This window comes from Nannospalax galili, unplaced genomic scaffold, assembly GCF_000622305.1.
Source record: "Nannospalax galili isolate Female #2095 unplaced genomic scaffold, S.galili_v1.0 scaffold300, whole genome shotgun sequence".
In the NCBI taxonomy this organism is placed as follows: domain Eukaryota; kingdom Metazoa; phylum Chordata; class Mammalia; order Rodentia; family Spalacidae; genus Nannospalax; species Nannospalax galili.
The window spans coordinates 2,026,335-2,047,057 of NW_008347322.1; the positions used below are offsets into that span (position 1 = coordinate 2,026,335).

Sequence of the window (20,723 nt, forward strand, 5' to 3'; positions counted from 1 at the left end):
GAAAACCTTTTATTCACTGTTAATGTTTCTTATTATTTTGCTTTCTCTTGAAAATATCTGTTTGCAGCTATTAATAATATTACTCTATCTACAACTTTATTTTTTAATATTTTATTTATTATTATTTTATGTGCATGACTGTATTGGCTGTATGCATGTGAGTGCACCCATGTTGTGCAATGCCCATGGAGGTCAGAGGAAGACATCAGATCCCCTGGAACTGGAGTTATGGACGGTTGTTAGTCACCATGTGGGTGTTGGGAATCAAACCCGGGTCCTCTGCAACAGCAGCCGGTGCTCTGAGCCACTGAGCCATCTCTCCAGCCCCTGGAAAGGGCTTCTGTAGATTCCAGTAGAGCTGCTGTCCCTGTGGGGGAGACCAGGCTCTCAGCGCTTCCCCTTCTGGTGACCTGCTGAAGTCTGTACTGTGCATCAGAGTCCCCCACCTAGGTGATCCAGGGTCACTAGGGTCCAAGAGTGAGCCCTGGTGATAAAGGTAACCCAAGCTCATTTCCATGTAAAGTGAAGCCCATTCTAGAAGTTAGTGGCCCTGAAGGCAGAACCAGGTGCAGCCCGCCCACCTGCTGCAGCCCACACACCTGCTGCAGCCCACACACCTGCTGCAGCCCACACACCTGCTGCAGCCCGCCCACCTGCTGCAGCCCACACACCTGGCACCTCTGCACAGTCACTCAGCCAATCTTTCAAGAGAAGGAGGCACCTGGGGCAGCAGGCCAGCCATCCCATCCTTGGGCCCCAGAAGCTGTAGGAGCTACACTGGAACCTGCCAGGGGAGAGAACGGGCCCAAAGTAGATGCAACAAGATGTAGCCAACACTGCCCTCGAGGGGGCAAAGAGACAGGCTGTGTGCTGCACATCCACCAGCCCTCAGCCAACCCCAGGTGCTCACGTCATACCCAGAAGTGGCCACCCTGGGCTCTCTCCACTTGTTCCTGCCGCTCCTCTTAGGCCAGGCCTGGGGGCCAGAGGGTGAGGACACATTAATGGGTGCCGGAAGGACAGCGACTGATGAGACACTTTGGCAGAGTTTTGAGGAGTGGCCCAGAAAGCCCTGGTGGTGATGTGACACATCAAAGCTACCATCCAGACAGCACAGTGGCAGAGAACAGCAGGGAGCCCTTGGGATGGGCCTCACTCAAAGCCACCACCCCTACCGTGCTGGCTGTGGGGGGCGAGCACCCCACCTGGGCCTGTCACCTTTCAACCATTTGCTTTGACTCTTTGGACCCCCTGCGTCCCTGTACCTGTTTGAATGCTGCATGAGTAGGTGATATCAGGGAGGGAGGATGAGCCTCTGGAACCACAGCTGCCTGGGAGGGGATGGGAAGGAATGGAAGAGGGTGAAAGGGGATGGGGACCACTGCTTCCTGCCTATGCCCCGTGTTTCCAATCCTGGGGAGCTCCCCCAGATACCTGGGAGGACGTGGGCACCAGCGGAAAGAGAGTCTTCCTGGCTAGTTGGCTCCCCAGCCTGGTGGGCTCTTGGACACTGAGCTTACATTAGGCCAGTGGTGCTCCAGGTGAGGGTCTGTCTAGGAGCAATGATGTCACTTAAGATCATGTTGGAAAGGCAGATTCTTAACTCTTCCCAGACCAATGCAGACAAAACTCCTGGCTGGGCTGAGGATGTAGTTCAGTTGGTAGAGTGCTTGCCTAACATGCATGAGGCCCTGGGATTGATCCCCTGCACTGCATAAACTGTGTGTGGGGATTACTGGATGCCTGTAATCCCAGTGCTTGGGGTAGAGGCAGAGGAATGAGGAGTTTAAGGGCATCCTTAGCATCTTAGCCACATAGCGATTTTGAGCCCAGCCTGGTAGGCAAAGCTCTGTCTTAAAATACACACACACACACACACACACACACACACACACACTCATGCACACAGAGACACACACACAGAAACACACAGACACGCATGCACACACAAGCACACAGAGAGAGACAGAGACAGAGAGGCAGAGAGAGAGAGGCAGAGAGAGAGAGAGAGAGAGAGAGAGAGAGAGCCCCTGGCTATTATGGTTTGACTTTGAAATGTCCCTAACAGGATTCAGTTTGGGAGGTTACCTGTAGATCCTTTATTATGGGTTTAGCTGGTAGGTCACTATGAGGAGGCTTTGAGGGTTACACCGGCCCTATTTCCTGCATGGTTCTCTACTTCCTGGTCTGCTCTGATGTGACATAGCTGGCACTGTCACATGCCCCTGCTGTCATGAACTTTGCTGTCATGCTTGGCTATACTGTCCCTGTCCTGATGGTCTGAAACTCTCAGAAGCTGTGAGCCATGATCGCAATCTTCTCCAGCACTGAAGGAGGGCATGGTGGCAGCTGAGGGCCAGGATGTGGGCACCCTAAACCTTCACGAAAGTTGCTTCTAGAACGAACCATGGAGGCTGTTTTTACAGAGCCACAACAAATGTGGCCAGCCCTAAGGATGCTTGAGGGATTTGTGGGGAGACACTCCCTGTGCTTGGCCTGCACCATGTCCCTGGCTGGGTGAAGAATAGAAGATGAAGGGCGGAGGCCCTCACTAAGTACCAGAGGATGGCTCCATCATCCACCCTCAAGCTGTGTGGTAACGACTTGTTGAATTTGTCCTTGGTACTCTCTGGAGTTTGCGGCAGGGTCTGTTCAACGCCCACATCTCTCCAGCAGAGTCCTTACAGCATTTGCCCATTTTGTGACATAAACACTTCCATTGAGGTTAGCTTTTAATCACCAGTGTGAAGTCACGGAGTGTACAATTGGAGAGAGGTGTGTGTGTACACTCTTCACACTAGAGCCTGGGTCAACTAGTTCCCTCCCCCATCTTCACCCCTGTCTGTGGGGTACAAAGGCCCAAGATGCAGCCCCTTTCCTAGAGGACTGTTGCCGTTACTGGGAACAGACACAGCCTCCTGTGGTTTGAATAACAGACAAATTCATCATTTCACTCTTGGGGTTCAAGAAGCAGAGTTCAGTTGGGACCTTGTGGGACTGGGAGGGCTGTGGCTCAGAGGTGTGTACTAAAAATTACTTCTGGGAGGCACATGTGGCATCTGTTCCCTCCTCACACCGTCCTTAGGACAACTGGACAACAAGATAACCCGAAGCAAGAATTCCCCAAAACCGCCGTTTGGAAAATCCTGACGAGTTTATTGGGATTACTAACAGAACATGGGGTGGGGGTTTACTTACACAAGAGTGGGCACTCCCACCTATTTACAGCTTTGCTGGAAAGTCCACGTTCAAACACAGATGCTGTGACTTCCAACAGCCGCACAAAGTGGCCAGAGATGTCTCATGATGTGCTCAGCTTATATATCTTTGGCCCCTCCCCTCATGCAGCTAAGGTCGACTGGGTGGGAGGGGTAACTGACCCCCCCCCCTCCTTTCAAGGAGCATGGGAAGGAGGTGTGACTATAGCTTGCCAGCATAGTGGTCGGAAGACACTTCAGGTAATAGGGAGTGGTGTTTGGGGGTGAAGGTCAGAAAATGGGGACCGATGGGGCTGGAGAGATGGCTCAGCAGGGAAGAGCACTGGCTATTCTGGCAGAGGACCAGAGCTCAGTTCCCAGCACCCACATGGTGGCTACAACCATCTGTAGCTCCAGTTCCAGGGGATCCAGCGCCCTCTTCTGACCTCCACAGGCAGTAAATACATGCAAGCAAAACACTCATACACATACAATATTTTTTTAACTTTTAAAAAATTTTTATTTTTATTTTATGTGTATGTGTGTATTGCCTCCGTGTCACGCAATGCCCTCAGAGGTCAGAAGAGGCTGTCAGATCCCCTGGGACTGGAGTTAGGACAGTTGTTAGTCTGGGTGCTGGGATTCGAACCCAGGTCTTCTGCAGGAACAACCAGTGTTCTTAACTGCTGAGCCATTTCTCCAGTCCCCACATGCAATATTTTTAAAAAATTAAATGTGGGCAGGGATAGGAGAGTACTGGAACAAGGGCTCAGTCAGGAGCACTGTCAGTGTCTGGCCCCTGAGCTCTAAGATGCAAGTTGGGGGTGCCTCATGGTGTGTGTCCTTCCTTTAGACAGTTTCTAACAAGATGCTGGTCACCCTGGTTAAGGAGCGCCTGAACGAGGATGACTGCCTCAGAAAGGTAAGATTGCATGGTGCTGTGGGGCTAAGGGCTGCTACTAGGACAGAGGGGCCGGGGAGGGGCATGCCCCTCTCGGAGCATGACCATCAGAGGCTATGGAGAAGATAAAACTGGCAACCAGGAGCTCAGCAAGGGTCAGTTTGTGGACATGGGCTTTAAAGTAGCCTATGAAACAGCCAGCCCACTCTGAGGGTCCCAAGAGAGCAAAGAGCAAAAGAGCAATTGCCAGTGTGTGTGGGAGCTGTTAAGTCAACCAGCAAGCGATGTTTTGGCTTCCAGGCTCTTCAGCTTTTATGCTTTAGTCTTTTTTTTTTTTAATGTGTTTGCCTGTTTTGCCTGCATGTATGTAAGTGCACCACCTGTGTGCAATGCCTGACGAGGCCAGAAGAGGGTATCAGATCCCCTGGAACTGGATTAAAGATCAGTTGTTAGCCGCCAGTTGGGTGCTGGGACTCACACAGCAAGTGTTCTTAACCCCTGAGCCATCTCTCCAGTCCGTAGCTTTTATTCTTTTAAAGATTTATTTTTTTTATTTATGTGTGTTTTGCCCCCATGTATGTATAAGCACCACATGCTTGGTGCTTGTGGTAGCCACAAGCATTGGATCCATTGGAACTGGAGTTACAGGTGGGTGTTAGCTGTCATGTGGGTGCTGGGAACTGAACTCAGGTCTTCTGTAAGAGCAGCAACACCTCTTAACTGCTGAGCCATCTCCCTAGCCCCTGCCTTGATTCTTTTTTAAAAAATATATCTTATTTATTATTTTTATTTAATGGGTATGAATGTTTTACCTGCATGTACATGCACCATGTTCGTGCAATGCCCATAGAGGTTAGAAGAGGGTGTTGGATCCCCTGGAACTGGAGTTATGGACAGTTATTAGCTGCCATGTGGGTGCTGAGAATCAAACCCAGATCCTCTGAAAGAGCAGCAAGTGTTCTTAACTGCTGAGCCAGCTCTCCAGCTCCCAGATTTTGTTCTTGAAATAATTTCCTATGTGGTTTTAGAAACTTGGTGTAATGTGTGAGAACTGACCACTAGTTACCCTGACACCAAAATCAAGACAGACAGGCCCAGGATTACTGTGGATTATACTCACACAGCTGTGGGATTGGGGGAACTGGGGCAGGGGCATTTGTTAGACATCAGCCAGATGGGTTGATCCCTGACCCCCAAGGCAGGAGGAAGGGGCTTTACGCTAATGTAGACAAAGGTAGACTAGTCAGAGTACGCCTAGCCTTTGACAAAACCTAGTCACATGTCTAACATGGGTTAAAACACAGGTTGAGCATTGGGGGCTGGTGCAGTGTCCGCTGGCTGTCTGGCTCCTTCCTCTAGGGCTTGGGGATGCATGTCTGGGTGACCTGGTGGCAGCATGGCAGTTACAGCCAAGATGGCCACAGTCACGTCAAGCTGAGGGCCACATGTACTGCACTTTTTCTCCTTGTAGTACTCCAGTAACAGGAATGTCTCACGGTCCCTGGGGCTCTGTCCTGTTTTGTTTTGAGACAGGGTCTTGCTGTAGCCCCAGCTGGCCTGGAACCAGGCTGATCTCCATCTCAGAGATCTGCCTCCCTCTGCCTCCGGAGGGGTGGGCTCAAAGGCATGTACCACCACACCCAGCTCAGCCCCAACTTAAAAAAAAATAATAACAGCAGCTTTGGAGGGTTAGCTTTGTGAAAAAGTCCAACGCCTGAGTCACACCTTGGTGATGGTTTATTTTCCTCCATGTGAGTCAGGATTAGCCTGGTTCTCCCTGGGCTAAGTAGAGTTGTATCCTGGATATGTTTCGTGTCTTGAGATTCTGGGTACAATCTGTGTCCTGTGGTGAATGCTGACATTTTGTGTTGGTGGGTGATTCGGTTGAGTTCTAATGTGCTCCAACTGGGCAGTTCTGAGTTGTAGTTTTGGTGTGGACTTTGTCTTTGGCAGCTGTGGGGATGACAGTGCTGTGTCATCCTCTGTTGTGTGTGTACCACCCTGGGGGCCCTGGGAGAAGATTGAAAGTTTTGTCTCTCAGCATGGTCGTTGGAATGCCATACAGGAAGGCGTGGTGGCAGAATCCCCGGGCAGCTGGTCACAGTGTGTCCACAGGCAGGAAGCAGGGAGGGAGGCTGGCACTCTATTTGCTTCCTCCTTTTTATTAGGCCTGAGACTCCAGCCCATGGGCTGGTCCCTGCTTGGTTAAACCTCTCTGGAAATGCCCATGCAGACACACCCAGAGATGTGTTTCCATGGTTTCCATCGCTAACTCCAGCGATGTTGGCAATGTAGTTGGACTATCCAAGCCTCTAAAACTGTGAGCTAAATAAACCTCTTTTCTTTGTAAAGTTAGATTGCCTCGGAAATTCCATCGTAATAACACAAACAATTCTAGCGGTTACTTTCCTGGGCTTCCCTCTCTGGCATGTCCCTGGTATCCCTCTTTTCAGTCTTTTGGCCAGAAAGTTGTGGTGTTACTTCTCTGCTCTGTGACCGTCTCCATACGAGGACCACAGAGTGAGGGGACAGAGACAGAAAGAGTTAGCGTGATGTTGCTCCCCATGTCCCTGAGTCATGCCGGCTGCAGCAGGGTGGCCTGGGGGCTGGGGGCCCTCGCACAGACTCCCCTACTCTGAGAAGGGCCTTTTTTCCTCCACCTCCTCCTGGCCCTGCTCTATCCCTGCTTGTGGCTGCTTTGGGGCTCAGGTAGCTTCCTTGCCCAGGAGCTTCTGGGATTCTAGATTCTTCTCCGCTTTACCTTTGGCTGTGTACTTTCCTAAGGCCTGGCAAATGACCTGCTTGGCCCCCAGCCATGTGCCTGGAAGCAGGAACGGGTTACAGACAAAGTTGCAGTCTCGGTGTTAAAGAGGGACCTAAATAGTGTGTGTGTCTTCCTCTGACCTCAAGTTACAGCCAGTTCAGGCTTGCTGGCTGTGTGGTCTTTGTGGCAGCTCTGACATAATGTGGAAGCAGCAGATACAGTATGTCCCGAAAGGGCAGAGCTGTGTCCCAGTAAAACTTTATGTATAAAAACAGCCAGAACTGGCCATGCAGACGATCTCGGTTGCCAGTTTGGGCTTAGAATCACATAGGAGGCATGGCTCTGGGCATATCTGTGAGGCATTCTCAGAGAATGTGGCTGAAGAGAGACCCACCCCATCCCCAGATGTGCATGGCACCGTCCTATGAGCTGGGTCCTGGACTGAACAGAAGTGAGAAAAACGTGCCGAGCACTAGCACTTCAACTGTCTGCTTCCTGACTGCGGGCACTACGTAGCCGGCCGCCTCCTGCTTCTGTCACCAGGCCTTCCCTCCACGACGGACTGTGCGCCATCAAGCCATGAGCCCAAACAAACCCTTCCTCCCTTCAGTTGTCAGACATTCTGCTACAGCAACAGAGAAGTGGTTACTGCACCAGACAACCCCTGTTCTGAACAACACTTCCACATCGTCACACAAACCTTTCTGCTTTTTCCTTCAGTTCTACGTAAGAAGTAAACATCGCCCTTCCAGGAATGTTAGAAAGAGGCCTGAGCGCAGACTTAACTGTTTCTGCCTTGCTACCACGCCCGCACTTGACTCAACTTGATACCTCCACTTTGCGTCCCTGTCCTAGTTTGTTTCTCCATTGCTGTGACAAAACACTCTGACCACTACCAACTTGGGGAGGAAAGGGTTTGTTTGGTTTGCATCTCCTGGGTCACAGTTCAACAGGAGCCCAAGGCAGGAACTCAGGGCAGGAACCTGGAGGCAGGAGCTGGAGCACAGGCCATGGAGGAATGCTGCCTACTGGCTTGCTCCCCTGGCCCCTGCTCAACCTGCTTTCTTATGCAACACAGGCCCACCTGTCCAGGGGTGGCACCACCCACAGTGGGCTGGGCCCTCCCACATCACTCAACCATCAAGAAGATGCCCCACAGACATGGCCACAGGCCAGTCCAATGGAGGCAATTCCCCAATTGAGGCTCCTCAACCCAGGTGTGTCAAGTTGACACTAAAGCTCTTCAGCACAGCCCCCTTTGCATGCATTGGCCTGTCCTGGCTGCTGGGCCCTTCCCCCACTCTGGACACCTTCCTCCTTGACACCCCCACCACTAGCCAGGTGGTCCTGCCCTGGGTTCCCAGTTACAGTATGAAGCAGCCTCACCTGACCGGAAGAAAGCAGAGAGACAAAGTTTGAAGGGAAAGCAGGGCCAGGAGAGTCAGGTCACCGTGGAAGTTTCTAGAGAAGGGGGGACCATCTCAGTGGAGCTCTATGGCCAGGACTGAGGCCAGGGGCCAGAAATCCAGCTGCACCCCAACTTCACACTCAGTTCAGCCAACTTAGGGCAGCTTCTTTCAAACTGAGACATCAGTCAGTCTCCCCCTTAAAGGTTCCCATTGTTGTCTAGGGACAACCTGTTGGCAGGTAATGAAGGAGAGAGAGGGATGTCTGAAATGACTGTGCGTGGTCACCATGCATAGTCCAGCACAGAACACTGTGCTGACATCCCTGTTGGACCACAAGTTTGCCACCCGGAATGAAACTTCTTCACCAGGCGGAAGGTGTCTGACCCTTCCTCTTGGGTCTTCAGTCTCTCCTCTCTCTCGGCAATCACAGCTCCCACATCTGGCCAAACACAGGAATGTCACTACTCTGGTACAAGTGTCCCTCACCCAGGACTGAAGCCCTGCAACAGGCCCTGTGTCGTACTTACAAGCACAGGTGAGGGTGGGGGCGCGGGGGGCTGGAGCTGTCACTCAGGGTTAGGTTGTGTTCTTAGCACATGGGACGATTTGGGGTCAATCTACAGGACGCCAAAAGTAAAATGGAATCAGCAGAGCTGACCTAGTCTTGCACCTCAGACAGTTGCAAGTTCAGTGCGGTGGGGCCTTCCGAATCTGGACTGTGAGCTAGATCTGTCCTGGTTCTAGACACATAGGAAAGGACCAATACTGTGCTGAGACAGCACTTTTTCCATCCCTGTGTGGCTCTAGAAGATCATTACTGGCCCCATTCCACAGATGTACTGCCTGAGGCCTGCCCAGAACCACATGATGGGAAAGCAGTGGGGCTGGCAAGCTGTGGACTGGGGCCATGGTGCCCAGGGCTGGCTCTTTGTAGCCTTGGGCCACAGGCCAGGCTGTATAGCCTCTGCAGAGATTTGGATGCTGTGTGCAGACTGTCCACTCGCCCGCTTTCCTGCCAGTCACTGACCTGAGGGCTCCTTCCCACAACCCCATGGAACCTGACATGTCCCTCCATCACCATCACATTGCCTTCTGTTGGGCCATCTGCCTCCCTCCAGTGTTTCATTCATTCATTCATTCATTCATTCATTCATTCATTCATTCATCATCTGTTTGCTTATGCAGCAAATCTTTTCTTAGTGCCAGGGTCATAGCAAGGAACCACAGTTGTTAAAAAGCATCAGGCTATGGGTGTGACCCAGTGGTAGAGTGCTTGCCTAGAATGTGCATGGACCTGGGTTCCATCCCCATAAAAAAAAAGAGAGAGTGCGTACTCCTTTAATCCCAGCACTCAGGAGGCAGAGGCAGGCGGATCTCTGTGAGTTCAAGGCCAGCCTGGTCTACATAGTGAGTTCCAGGACAGCTGAGGCTACAGGGAGACCCTGTCTCAAAAAGACGAAAAAAAAAAAAAAAGAGTGAGATGGCTCAGTGGTTAAGAACACTAACTGCTCTTGCAGAGGACCTGGGTTCAATTCCCAGCACCCACATGGCAGCTAACAACCATTCATAACTCCAGTTCCAGGGGATCCAACACCCTCTTCTGGCCTCTTCAGGCACTGCATGCACATGCAGGCAAAACATTCATACACATAAATTTTTTTTTTAATTAAGAGTCCCTGCCATGACTACCACAGCCATCAAAATAATATTTGTTATTAGTGCTGTTGACTATATTATACTCCATGTGAGGAGACTTGTTATTAATACCATTGACCACATTAGTTTATTTGTATTTATTTATTTTTTTTGAGACATGGTCTCGCTGGCCTGGAATTTGCTATGTAGATCAGGCTGGCCTAGAACTCAGAGATCTGCCTGCCTCTGTCTCCCAAGAGCTGGGATTAAAGGTGTGCACCACCAGGCCAGGCCACATTAACATTTATAATATTATTTATCGTCATGGTGATCTGATGACAGTAGCACCATCTGCTGCCCCCCAGTGCAGGTGCACCTCACACTACATAGGAAGGAATGTGATTACTAAATTGCTGGTGGCACCTTCCAGTCAGGTGTGTGGCACATGTGGCCAGGTCAACTGCTCCATCCAGCCAGCACCTAACCCAGTTTTGTTTTTTTTTTGTTTTTGTTTTTGTCTTTTTTGAGACAGGGTCTCCCTGTAGCTCGAGCTGTCCTAGAACTCACTATGTAGACCAGGCTGGCCTCGAACTCACAGAGATCCACCTGCCTCTGCCTCCGGAGTGCAGGGACTAAAGGTGTGCGCCACCACACCCGGCGCGTCTTTCTTTTTTTCTTTTTTTTTTTTTTTAACGTGTACATGTGTGTATGCACGTTTGCATATGTGTGTGTAGGTGCATATGTGTATGCATGCATGTGGAGGCCTGAAGTTGACATCAGGTGTTTTTCTCAGTCACTCTTTGCTTTTATTTCTTTACTGAGGCAAGGGTCCCTCCCTGAACCCCATGTTCTGGTTTGGGCTAATCTAATGTATAAGTTACTTTTCTGTTGCTGTGATAAGTCACCATGACCAAGGTGACTTATAGAAGGAAGGGTTTGTTTGGCTTACAGTTCCAGAGGGAGAAGAGTCCATCATTGCTGGGCGGCACGGTGGGAGAAGCAGCCAGAACAGAAAGCTGAGCACCCACAGGCAGGAAGCAGAGAGACAGACCGGAAATGGGACCAGGCTGTGAACTCTCAAAGTCACCCCCAGAGACACATTTCCTCCAGCAAGGACGCACCTCCTAGACCTCCGCAAACAGAGCCACCAACTGGCCATGTACCTGGAGCCTTTGGGGGACACTAGGGATCCTCGGTCTCTGTGTCTCCCTAGTGCTGGGGTTACAGGCAGCTGCCACACCTGCCCAGCTTTAATTCACGTGGTCTCGGGGATCCAAACTCTGGTCCTCACACTTGTGGAGAACTGCTTCATCCACTGAACCACCTCCCGCCGGTCTTTACAGCACCCAGGGAGGAAGTCACACTGGCACCCCCCAGTTTCACAGATGCAGAACCCAAGATGTGCAGAACCTTTATAGAAGGCCCCACTGAAGCATCAGGCCTAAGACGCAAAAATGGCGTGGTATTCTTGTTTTCTGTGCCTCCTGTCATGGAGGTTATGTCTTCCTCTGATGTGAGCTTCAGTCCTTCCTGCCCCATTTCCCCATCTGAACAAGAGCAGTGCTGGGCTGGAGCACAGAGGCAGTCTCCTGCTGCACAGGCCTGTGATTCGGCTTATAACCTGCCCATTGTTACGTACAGAGGAAAGAGCTATCTTCTTCAATCTGTTTTAAGATTTCTTTTAACTTTCACGGGGCACAAGAGCCTTTTTCATCTCCTCCTGATGGAGACAGATTTCCAGAGTGAGGCAAGGCTTCTAATTGCAAGCTTTGGTTGTTCAAAAGTAAAACAAACCCTCACCCCAAATAAACAGGCTCTCTAGCTTTCAGGGAGGAAAATGACACATATGCATATTCATTTATATGGTAATTATTATTATTTAGCTACACAGGGACTAGAATTGGTAATTTAGAGCGCAAAAAGAATGCAGGGAGTGGAGTTGGGGGAGGCAGCACAGCCACAGCCGTCAGGATTCCCGTCAGGATTCCATAGGTAACGCTGGGAGCTTCTTCTCTTTGCCTTGCTTTCTTCTCCGTTTGCAATCACTTTGAAGAATTCTTTTTGAAGTGACCATCCAATGCATTAAGAGAAAGAGAAATTAGCAGTTTGTATTAGAACTATGAAAACGAGGCGGCTCTACCTGTCTTTGAGACCTGTTAGTGCATCTTAGGGACAATCATGTTGAGGTTAGAGAGTGCCCAGTCCACTTCTTTTAGACAAAGAAGGGTTAAGAAAGAAGGCAGTGAGCTGTGGGGATGTGCAAGGAAGGGAGCAGGGCTGGAGAGACTGAGCGTACAGGCTGGTGCGCGAGCATCCTGTTTGATGTGGTCGTGCAGGCCGGTGCGCGAGCATCCTGTTTGATGTGGTCGCTGATGCTCTTTCCTCTTCCAGATTTCTTCCCAGGACTGTCTTCATGTGGTTACCCAAAGGTGGCTTTGAAAAATTTGGGGCTGGGTATGTAGCTCAGCTGGTAAAGTGCTTCCCTACCGTGTGGGAGGCCCCGACTTCAATGCTCAGCACTGTGTTTAAAAAACAACAACAACAAACAGGTGTTGTGGCACACACGTCCTATCCACCCGGGCACTTGGAAAGTAGAGGCAAGAGGATTAAAAGTTCAAGATTATCCTCAGCTACGTAGTGAGTTCTAGGCCACATAGGCTACATGAGACCCTTTCTCCAATAAAACAAAACAAACTAAAACAAAATAAAATGGGGAGTTCTTGGATACAGCACATCCATTCAAGTGGCTCAGAACTCAGAAGGCAGCAGAGGCCCCTCCTGGTCACCCACAGCCACCTTGTTCCTTTCCTGGACACAGCTGTGCAAAACCCAGTCCTGAAAGTTCACCCTTCAGAAGTTGATTTTATACAAAGACATGTGGCGGTTTCTTTAAAACTAATAGGGAGCCAGGCATGACACATACCTATAACCCTGGGTCTGGTAGGACAGAGGCAGGAGGCTCTGTAGTGGGTCTAGCTGAATCAGTGCGCCCCAGGTTCGGGGGGAGATGCTGTCTCACAAAATAAAGTGGAGCTCAGTTGAGGAAGACGCCAAATGTCAACCTCTGGCCTCTACATGCATGCACATACATGTGCATGTGTACGCACATGCACACGTGCATTTATACTTGAATACATATAGACACATCACATACATACAAGCAAAATTCCAAAGTGGCTGGGTCCCTCCTGTTTCCCAGGCTGCATCCTTAGAGCCTCTCAGGGCCTGGGGCCGCCTGCCCTTAGCTTCATTCCAACATCCTCTTCCTCCCTGGATATGCAGCCCTTTCAATCCTCCAGTTCAGCCTCATCTTCCCAACTCAGAGCCTTTGCACTCTGTGGGAGATAGATCAGTGGTTTCCCACTTCCTGGGGCATACACCTCGTATAGTTCCCTCCTCTGGAGTGGGTGGGACCACTCAGTCAGGCAGAAGCAGGAGATTTCTCTCCTGTGCTTTAATGTGTCTCAGCAGCCTGGAGAGGAAGGTTCTCCTTGCTGGCTGGCACGATGCTGCAAGCCACTGTGTCACAGAAGCCCCTACGTTGGTCTCTGGGCACAACCGGCAACCACCAGCCTCCACCAGCTGGGAACGGAAACCCTCAGTCACACGGCAGAAGCCAACGGATTCTGCCCTGGCCTGAATGAGCCAGGAAGGGCATTCTTTCTCAGTCGAGCCTCCAGATGAGAACATAGCCAGCCACCAGCCAGACCAGGGAAGAACATCCTGGGGCTAAGTTCAGATCCTGACCCACTGAGACACAGAGACACCAAATGGGTTGTTTTAAGCCCCCAAGCTTGTTATACAATAGGAAACAAACATCCAGGGCACTCCACTGCCTGAGCCTCCACCCACCTGTTAGCCAGCCAGCTGGTTCTGATGTTCTGGCCTCAGCATCCAACAGCTTTGTGAGAGAGGCCTCTGACCCGGCCAAAACCCCAGGTCCTGTCACAGCATGCTCCCTGTGCTCAGCCCTTTCACAGCTGGAGTGAGGAATACAGACCCAGAGGTCAGTGGCAGAATCCCCCAGCCTCTCACACAGTACCTGGCACAGACCCCATGCTCTGTAAATATTGATGGAAGGAAGGAAGGAATGCCATTTGGATCCGTCCCCAGTTCTGCATCTCCATGGCAATGCAATCCTCTCCAAGTTGCTGCTGGTTCACAGAAAAGGATGTTGGTTAGAATGCAACAGCGTTATGCCATCAGGGTACAAAGTCTGAGTGGTTTTCAGAAATAGGAACGTGTGTGTCTTTGGGTTCCTTCGGGGAGACGGTACAGCTGTTACCCGGGCATGGTTTTAGGTGGGTGGTAGAGGACCGTTTTGTGGCTTCCCTTCTTGCATCTTAAGTGAGTCCCACCCCTGTGTTTTCTAGTGTCTCCTTTTTGCTGACCAAATTTAGCTGCTATGCCCCAAGGATGACAGCACACCATGGGATCTGGCGTCTTGAGAACCAGGTTTCTGGGTTGACATTGCTGCCCTTCACTGTGAGGTTTTCCTAGAGTTTCCCTTAGTCCTTCAATCACAGCAGTAAGGCTCAACCCCTGGGATGTCTGATGTTAAAACACGAAATGAGACCATTGCCCTGACCAATTCATTTTCTTTTTTTAATTTACTGTTTTTATTTTGTGTATGAGTGTATTTCCTGCATGTGTAAGTGCACCTGTGTTGAGAAATGCCCACTGGATCCCCTGGAACTAGAGTTAGGGACAGTTGTTAGCTTCCATGTGGGTGCTGCTGAACCTGGGTCCTCTGTAAGAACAGCCAGTGAGGGGGGGAGGGAGGGTGCAAGAGTTTTGTCACCTCCAGGGTAGGATCATAACAGATCTATGAGCCGCACAGTGCATCGTCAGAACCGGGATCTAATGAGGTCGGTGGCACCCGCACCTGAGTGACAGGTAGAAGCCAGCAACCTTTTGCAGAGGGCCTCGGGAAAAAAACATCAGTGAGCTTCAGAACCAGCTGCGCCTCCCGCCCGGTCCACTTCCCTCAGGTTTTCTTTCCTTTGTGTGATTTTCTGGGCTGGCAGTGAGAGCTGAGAAGGAATGGGCCATGATGCAAGAAGCCAGGCACCCAGCCCTCCACTGACCCCATTCAGATGTAGGTGAGTTGTTGGCATGAGAGGGCAACACGGGATGGATGGGCCGGAACTGCACCATCGAGATGAAAGTACTGTGGTAGAAGGTGGTTCTCCAAGCAAAGCAGCTGCCATCTCCATCAGCTCAGCCTGTGTGCCAGGGCCACCACCACGGCACCTGCATGCAAGGGCCACCGCCACGGGGCCTGCGTGCAAGGGCCACCGCCACGGCGCCTGCATGCAAGAGCCACAGCCATGGGGCCTGCATGCAAGAGCCACCACCATGGGGTCTGTACCATCTCCATCAGCTCGGCCACAGCTGTGCAGGGCCATCACCGTGGGGCCTGTGACAGTTGAGTTCCCTCATAGAAGGGGGTGTGGACGGTCAGTGGACCCTTACCTGTGTATCCAAGAATTCATCCTAGCCAGTTGTATGTAATTCATCCCTAATTGCATGTGGCCTCAGATCTTAGGGAGGGGCTAGAGTATATATTCTGGGGGAGGTAAACTGAGGCTCCATATGTGTGGCTACAAGGAAGCCATGCTGAGTGCAGGCTTCCCAGTGTGGCTGCTTTGGGATTCCCCCATGTCCCAACAATATGCTCTGTAAGGAAGTCCCTAATAAACAGATAGCTCAGGGTGAACTTTGGTGGGATAGAAAGTTCAGTGGTTTGTCATTGTACCTTATGAGGAGGAGGAATTCTCACAAATAGCAGGGAGGCAGCATCTGTCAGCACACACAGGCCAGTGGACCTGAACGCAGAACTGTCCCATGAGGGGCAAGGCAGAGCGGACAGCTGGGAGAGCGGTGTTCACCCCGGGCCTGCAGTTGGGCTGAGAGTGGGTAGCCCACCTGCTCCCCCAGAGGAAGCATAGCACTCACTGCCAGAGGAAAAGCAAGAGTGAATGCAGGAGGCCTGGCCCATGTCCTCTCTTTCTAGAGCTGGAGAGGGACCAACATCGGGCTGGCCATGTAGCTCAGTTGGTAGGTTACTTCCTGCCATGCAGGAAGTACTTCCTGCCTGAGTTCCATCCTCAGCACTGTATTAAACTGGGTGTGGCTGTTTACACCTGCCATCTCAACACTCTGGAGGTAGAGGCAGGAAGATCAGACCTTCAGGGTTATCCTTGGCTACACTATTGAGTTCAAGGTCAGCTTGGGATACATGAGACTTTGTCTCAAAAAAGAGAGGCGTTGGGCTGGAGAGATGACTCAGTAGTTAAGAGCACTGGCTGCTCTTGCAGAGGACCCAGGTTTGATTCCCAGCACCCACATGGCGGTTGACAGTAGTCTGTATCCCCAGTTCAGGGGAATCCAACGCTTTCTTCTGACCTCCTCGGGCATTGCATGACATGGGTGCACTTACACACATGCAGGCAATACACTCATATGCATAAGATTAAAATAAATTTTTTAAAAAATTTTAAAAGAGAGGGCAGGGAAGAGAGAAGAGAGCTAGGTGCTATGAGCTCAGCACGTTGCCTCTTGGTTCATGCAAGGCTGGAACAGAGTTGTGTCCCCAGCCCTAAGACACAGAAATGTTTTGAGCATTGTGTTTACATAGAATGCAAAACTTCACTTGGTGTTCACGGGTTAGCGAGTCTGAGTTCCCGGCGAAGAGAGAGATGAACAATGCTTTGACCCTAAGGGGCTGCTTGCTTTACTCCTCTTTGTGGTGTTATTGGGCTGACATCAGTGGCTCTCACTGCACTTACATGGGACACGTGATTTCTTGACCTTATGGAGGCTCAAGGGGTGGGGGCAGCTGTCACTGGCATCTCATTCGGAGTGCAGTATGACTGACCCACAGCTGAGAGGCCTCTGAAGAGGCAGCTATGTTCACAGGGGCTGGGAAGGAAGGAGATGTCTGCTGCCAGGCAGGGATATCCAGAGGGCAGAGCAACATGTTTTACCACTGCATTGCCATACCTTAATTGTGGGGTTGCTGGGCCCTCAGGTTGAGGCTATGGTCAGAGGAATCTAGGACTTCTAAGGGTATGTGTGGGCCACCGGTCTGTAGGCTGAGCAGCAGGCCCAGTGTGTCTGGAAGAAGCATGCCTCTGGAGACACAGAAGACCTTCCCGAATTCCCTTTCCAATCATTGGCTGGCTTGGATTTTTCCTGGAGTGATGGCGTGCGGTCCAGTCTGTTTTCAGAAGACAAAGTCATGAGATGACGGGGACTGAGGACGACAGGGAAATAACCCATTGATGTGGGTAGGGATTTGGGGGTGAACCTCCCCAGGGAACTGAGATGGGGTGAGAGATGTCCTCAGCTTTATATGGAATTCAAGGTCAGTCTGGGCCTTGACCTTATCTCAAGCAAACAAATAAACAATAGTTTGCCTTCCTCAAAACTGTAAGGGAAGTGCTCCATGGGACTAGGTATGCATCACCGCATGTGTCCACAAAGGAAATTATGATGTTTTGATATCCAGAGGCCCTTAGAAGCAATTGATCATCCTGTTTGGAGCCGGCTTTCATGCATGATTAGTGGTGCGTCCTGTCCCTCTCAGATGCTGGGAGCCAGATCAGGGAAGTGCTGGGGGGAGCCTCTGTGAGGCAGGGGTCGGGGGGTGGAGGCACCACACTCTCTTCCCTTGGAGGAGAGGGGAGGAGATGTGGGCAGTACATCACAAAGGCAGCTGCCCAGAGGGCAGCAGAGTTTCCCACACGTCCTGCTAATTGCACTTTAATAACAGTCATGAGGGCAGAGAGGACCTGTGTTTCTGTTTGCGGGAAGGGCCTCAGTGCTTCCAGGGGCCGAGCTCCGAGCCTCGCCAAGTTCCCTGGGCCGCCTGGCTTCTCTGCTTCCATCTGTGACATCTGCTCGGTCTTGTCTTTCCTGTCTTTCCTGTGATACCGTACCCCTTGCAGCTGTGCAGACCCCCAGCTCTGCGCTGGTGCACGGAGTGCCCTGAGCATACGGCCTTTTTGATGTGTGATAAAACAGAACGGAGCCACGGGGGTATGGCGAGCTAAGGCACCAGAATATCAATTAACCTGCTCGGAACAAAGCTGCGGCTGCAGAGCGGGATAGACATCTCACTGAAGTGTCAGGAAGATGGATAATATATTCTAATTAGGATTTGACTGCTACCCCTGCATCAGACTGCTGGACTCTGGACCTATGGACCCTGCAGCGCACGGTGGCGGCAAAGCTCTCGGTGTCCCCTGGCTGTCGTGGGTGACTGTTTTCTGAGTGACGACTTCTTGCTTTGCTGAAAATGTTCTCTACTCAAATCGCCATTTCCCCCTGGAAAGCGCAGTCTGTTTTGCAACCAACCATACAAGAAACCCCTACAAACGTGCGCTCCAGGGAAGGTCTCAGATCACTCAGCTGGGGATGCTCCAGGACCAGCTTTTACCCTCACACTAAAGTCTCTATTAAGGGCACTACTTCATTCAGGGTGACTGATGTGGAGCCCCATGGACCAGCACAGGAGTGAGTGTCCATGACTACCTGTCCCATAGGATGAAGAACACCCTGGTGTGCCTAGGAACCTCCTTCCTTAGCCTCACCCCCCCTCAAATTAGAGCAGACCTGTAGAGCCTCCTGTCTTCTCCCTAAAGTCTCCCATCTACACAGGAGGCCACCTCAAGCACACGTAGTCAGGGAGCGGTCCCTTGTTTTGCTGCCCCTTTCTTGGTACTCAGGAGGCCAGCTTTTTCTTTTTTGTCTTTCCCAAAGAGCTGTAAGAGCTTCGGGCCAGGTGACAAAGTCCACTCTAGATTTGGGTAAGGTGTGCTGACTGCGCAGTGAGGAAGTGTTAGAGCAAAGGTCTCCTCAGAGTATTAGCTTTTTTACAAGTGAGACAGGACTGGGTGATGATGGCTCAGACGCTGGCGGGGGGGGGGTGGCTGCAGGTGTGTGGCCAGCCTGGGCTAGGTAACAATACCCTGTCTTTTTTTAAAAAGAAGCCCAGGCCAGGTCATGGTGGTTCATGCCTTTAATTCCAGTAGAGGCAGGTGGATCTCTGTGAGTTCAAGGCCAGCCTGGTCTACATAGTGAGTTCCAGGCTAGTGAGGGCTATGTAGTGAGACCCTGTTCCCAAAAAAAAGTGACTTGAAGCAGACAAGTCAGTCCTTGTGCGAGAGGAAGCTGTGCTCACGAATCTCCTTCCTCTCACAACAGGAGACCATGTGCAATGTGCTTGTGTATGTGTGCATGTGTGTGCATGCAGCTAGGAATGTAGATGAAGTTCAGAGGATTCTGGTTCTCATCCCAGATCTGAAACGGAGGGGGCTGAGGCTGCCCCTGCCTCCCGCAGACGCAGACGCTTACATCTGTAGGGTTTCTCCTCCTGCCGCAGCAGCCCAGCACTTCCCTGCTTATAACAAGGACTTGAGGGAGCCAAAGGCTGTGGAAAAAAAACTTTTTTTTTTGCATGTTTGCTTCATTAGTTCCAAAAACCAGGGCTCTGTGGCTCTATTTTCTTGTGTAAGGAATTAATGAAAGCTTGCCTGGTTTTCCAGTACTCTTTAGGCTGTAAATTTGTTTGGATTTAAAAAAAAAATGTCAGGGGAGGCTTTTGGAACTTAAATATTTTAGTAATGAAGAAATGTAGGTGCGAAGTTTGTGTGTGTGTGTATGTGTGTGTGTGTGTGTACATGCATGTACGCCTGTGTGTGCAGGGATCAGAGGTCAGTGTCTGGTGTCTTCCTTAATCACACTCCATGCTATTTTTGGAGACAGGGTCTCTCACTGAATCCAGAGCTTGACAGTTCAGCTGGGCTGGCCACCAGCAGCCCCTGGGGTCCTTCTGTCTTGGGGCTGGGTGTGTGTGTGCGATGGCATGTGTATGAAGGTCAGAGAACAACTTTGTGGAGTCAGTTCTTTCTGCACCTTTACATGGGTTCTTGGGCTCAAACTCAGGTCACAGGTGTGGCTGTAAGTGCTTCTACCTGCTGAGCCATCTCACTGGCCCCAGTATTTTGTTTGCTTAATTAATTTGTTTAACTAATTTATTAGTTTGTTTATTTATATTTTTAATGATGTGTGTCTGTGTGTGGGTGTGTGCATGAGAGTGCAGGTGCCTGCAGAGGCCAGAAAGGTCAGATCCCCCAGGAGCTGGAGTTAGAGGTGGTTGTGAGCCACCCGATGTGTTTGCTGGGAATTGAACTCAGTCCTCTGGAGGAGCAACATGTGCTCTTAATCACTGAGCCATTTCTCCTGCCCAAGTTTGTTGTCTTTTTTTGAATTTATTTTATGTGTGTGAGTGTTTTGCCTGCACGTATGTGAGTGCACTCATGTCATGCAATGCCTGTGGAGGACAGAAGAGGGTGTCGGATCCCCTGTAACCAGAATTGCAGATGGTTGTTAGCCGCCATGTAGGTTCTGAGAATTGAACCTGGGTCCTCTGGAAGAGCAGCCAGTGTGCTTAGCCACTGATCCATCTCTCCAGCCCCAATAATGAAACTCATAATAAAAATGTTCTGGAGCTGGAGAGATGGCTTAGTGATTAAGACCTTTCAGAGGTCTCAAGTTTGGTTCCCAGCAACCACATCAGGTGGTTCACAACCACCTGTAACTTCAACTCCGGGGAATCTGACACCTTCTTCTGGCCTCCATGGTCAACAGAACTCAAGTGCACATTCCTACACACACACACAATTAAAAATAAAATCTAGGGACTGGAGAGATGGCTCAGCAGTTAAATGCACTGACTGCTCTTGCAGAGGACCCAGGTTTGATTCTTAGCACCCACATGGTGGCTAACAACCATTCATAACTCCAGTTCC

General features: G+C 50.8%; 1 protein-coding gene and 1 long non-coding RNA gene across 2 annotated transcripts in view; one reads left to right on the forward strand and one right to left on the reverse strand.

Annotated features, from left to right (window-relative positions):
- Ak8 (adenylate kinase 8) overlaps positions 1–20,723 on the forward strand; it is a 66,073-nt gene that overhangs the window by 20,732 nt on the left and 24,618 nt on the right. The window contains exon 5 of the mRNA XM_029568762.1: positions 4,051–4,119. Coding sequence (XP_029424622.1) covers positions 4,051–4,119 — 69 coding nt within the window. The remainder of the gene's footprint in view (positions 1–4,050; positions 4,120–20,723) is intronic.
- Positions 11,802–13,891, reverse strand: LOC103742837. The gene is made up of 3 exons (XR_607639.2): positions 13,759–13,891; positions 12,203–12,425; positions 11,802–11,963 (listed from the first exon to the last, which is right to left on the reverse strand). It is a non-coding gene; the product is annotated as an uncharacterized LOC103742837 (long non-coding RNA).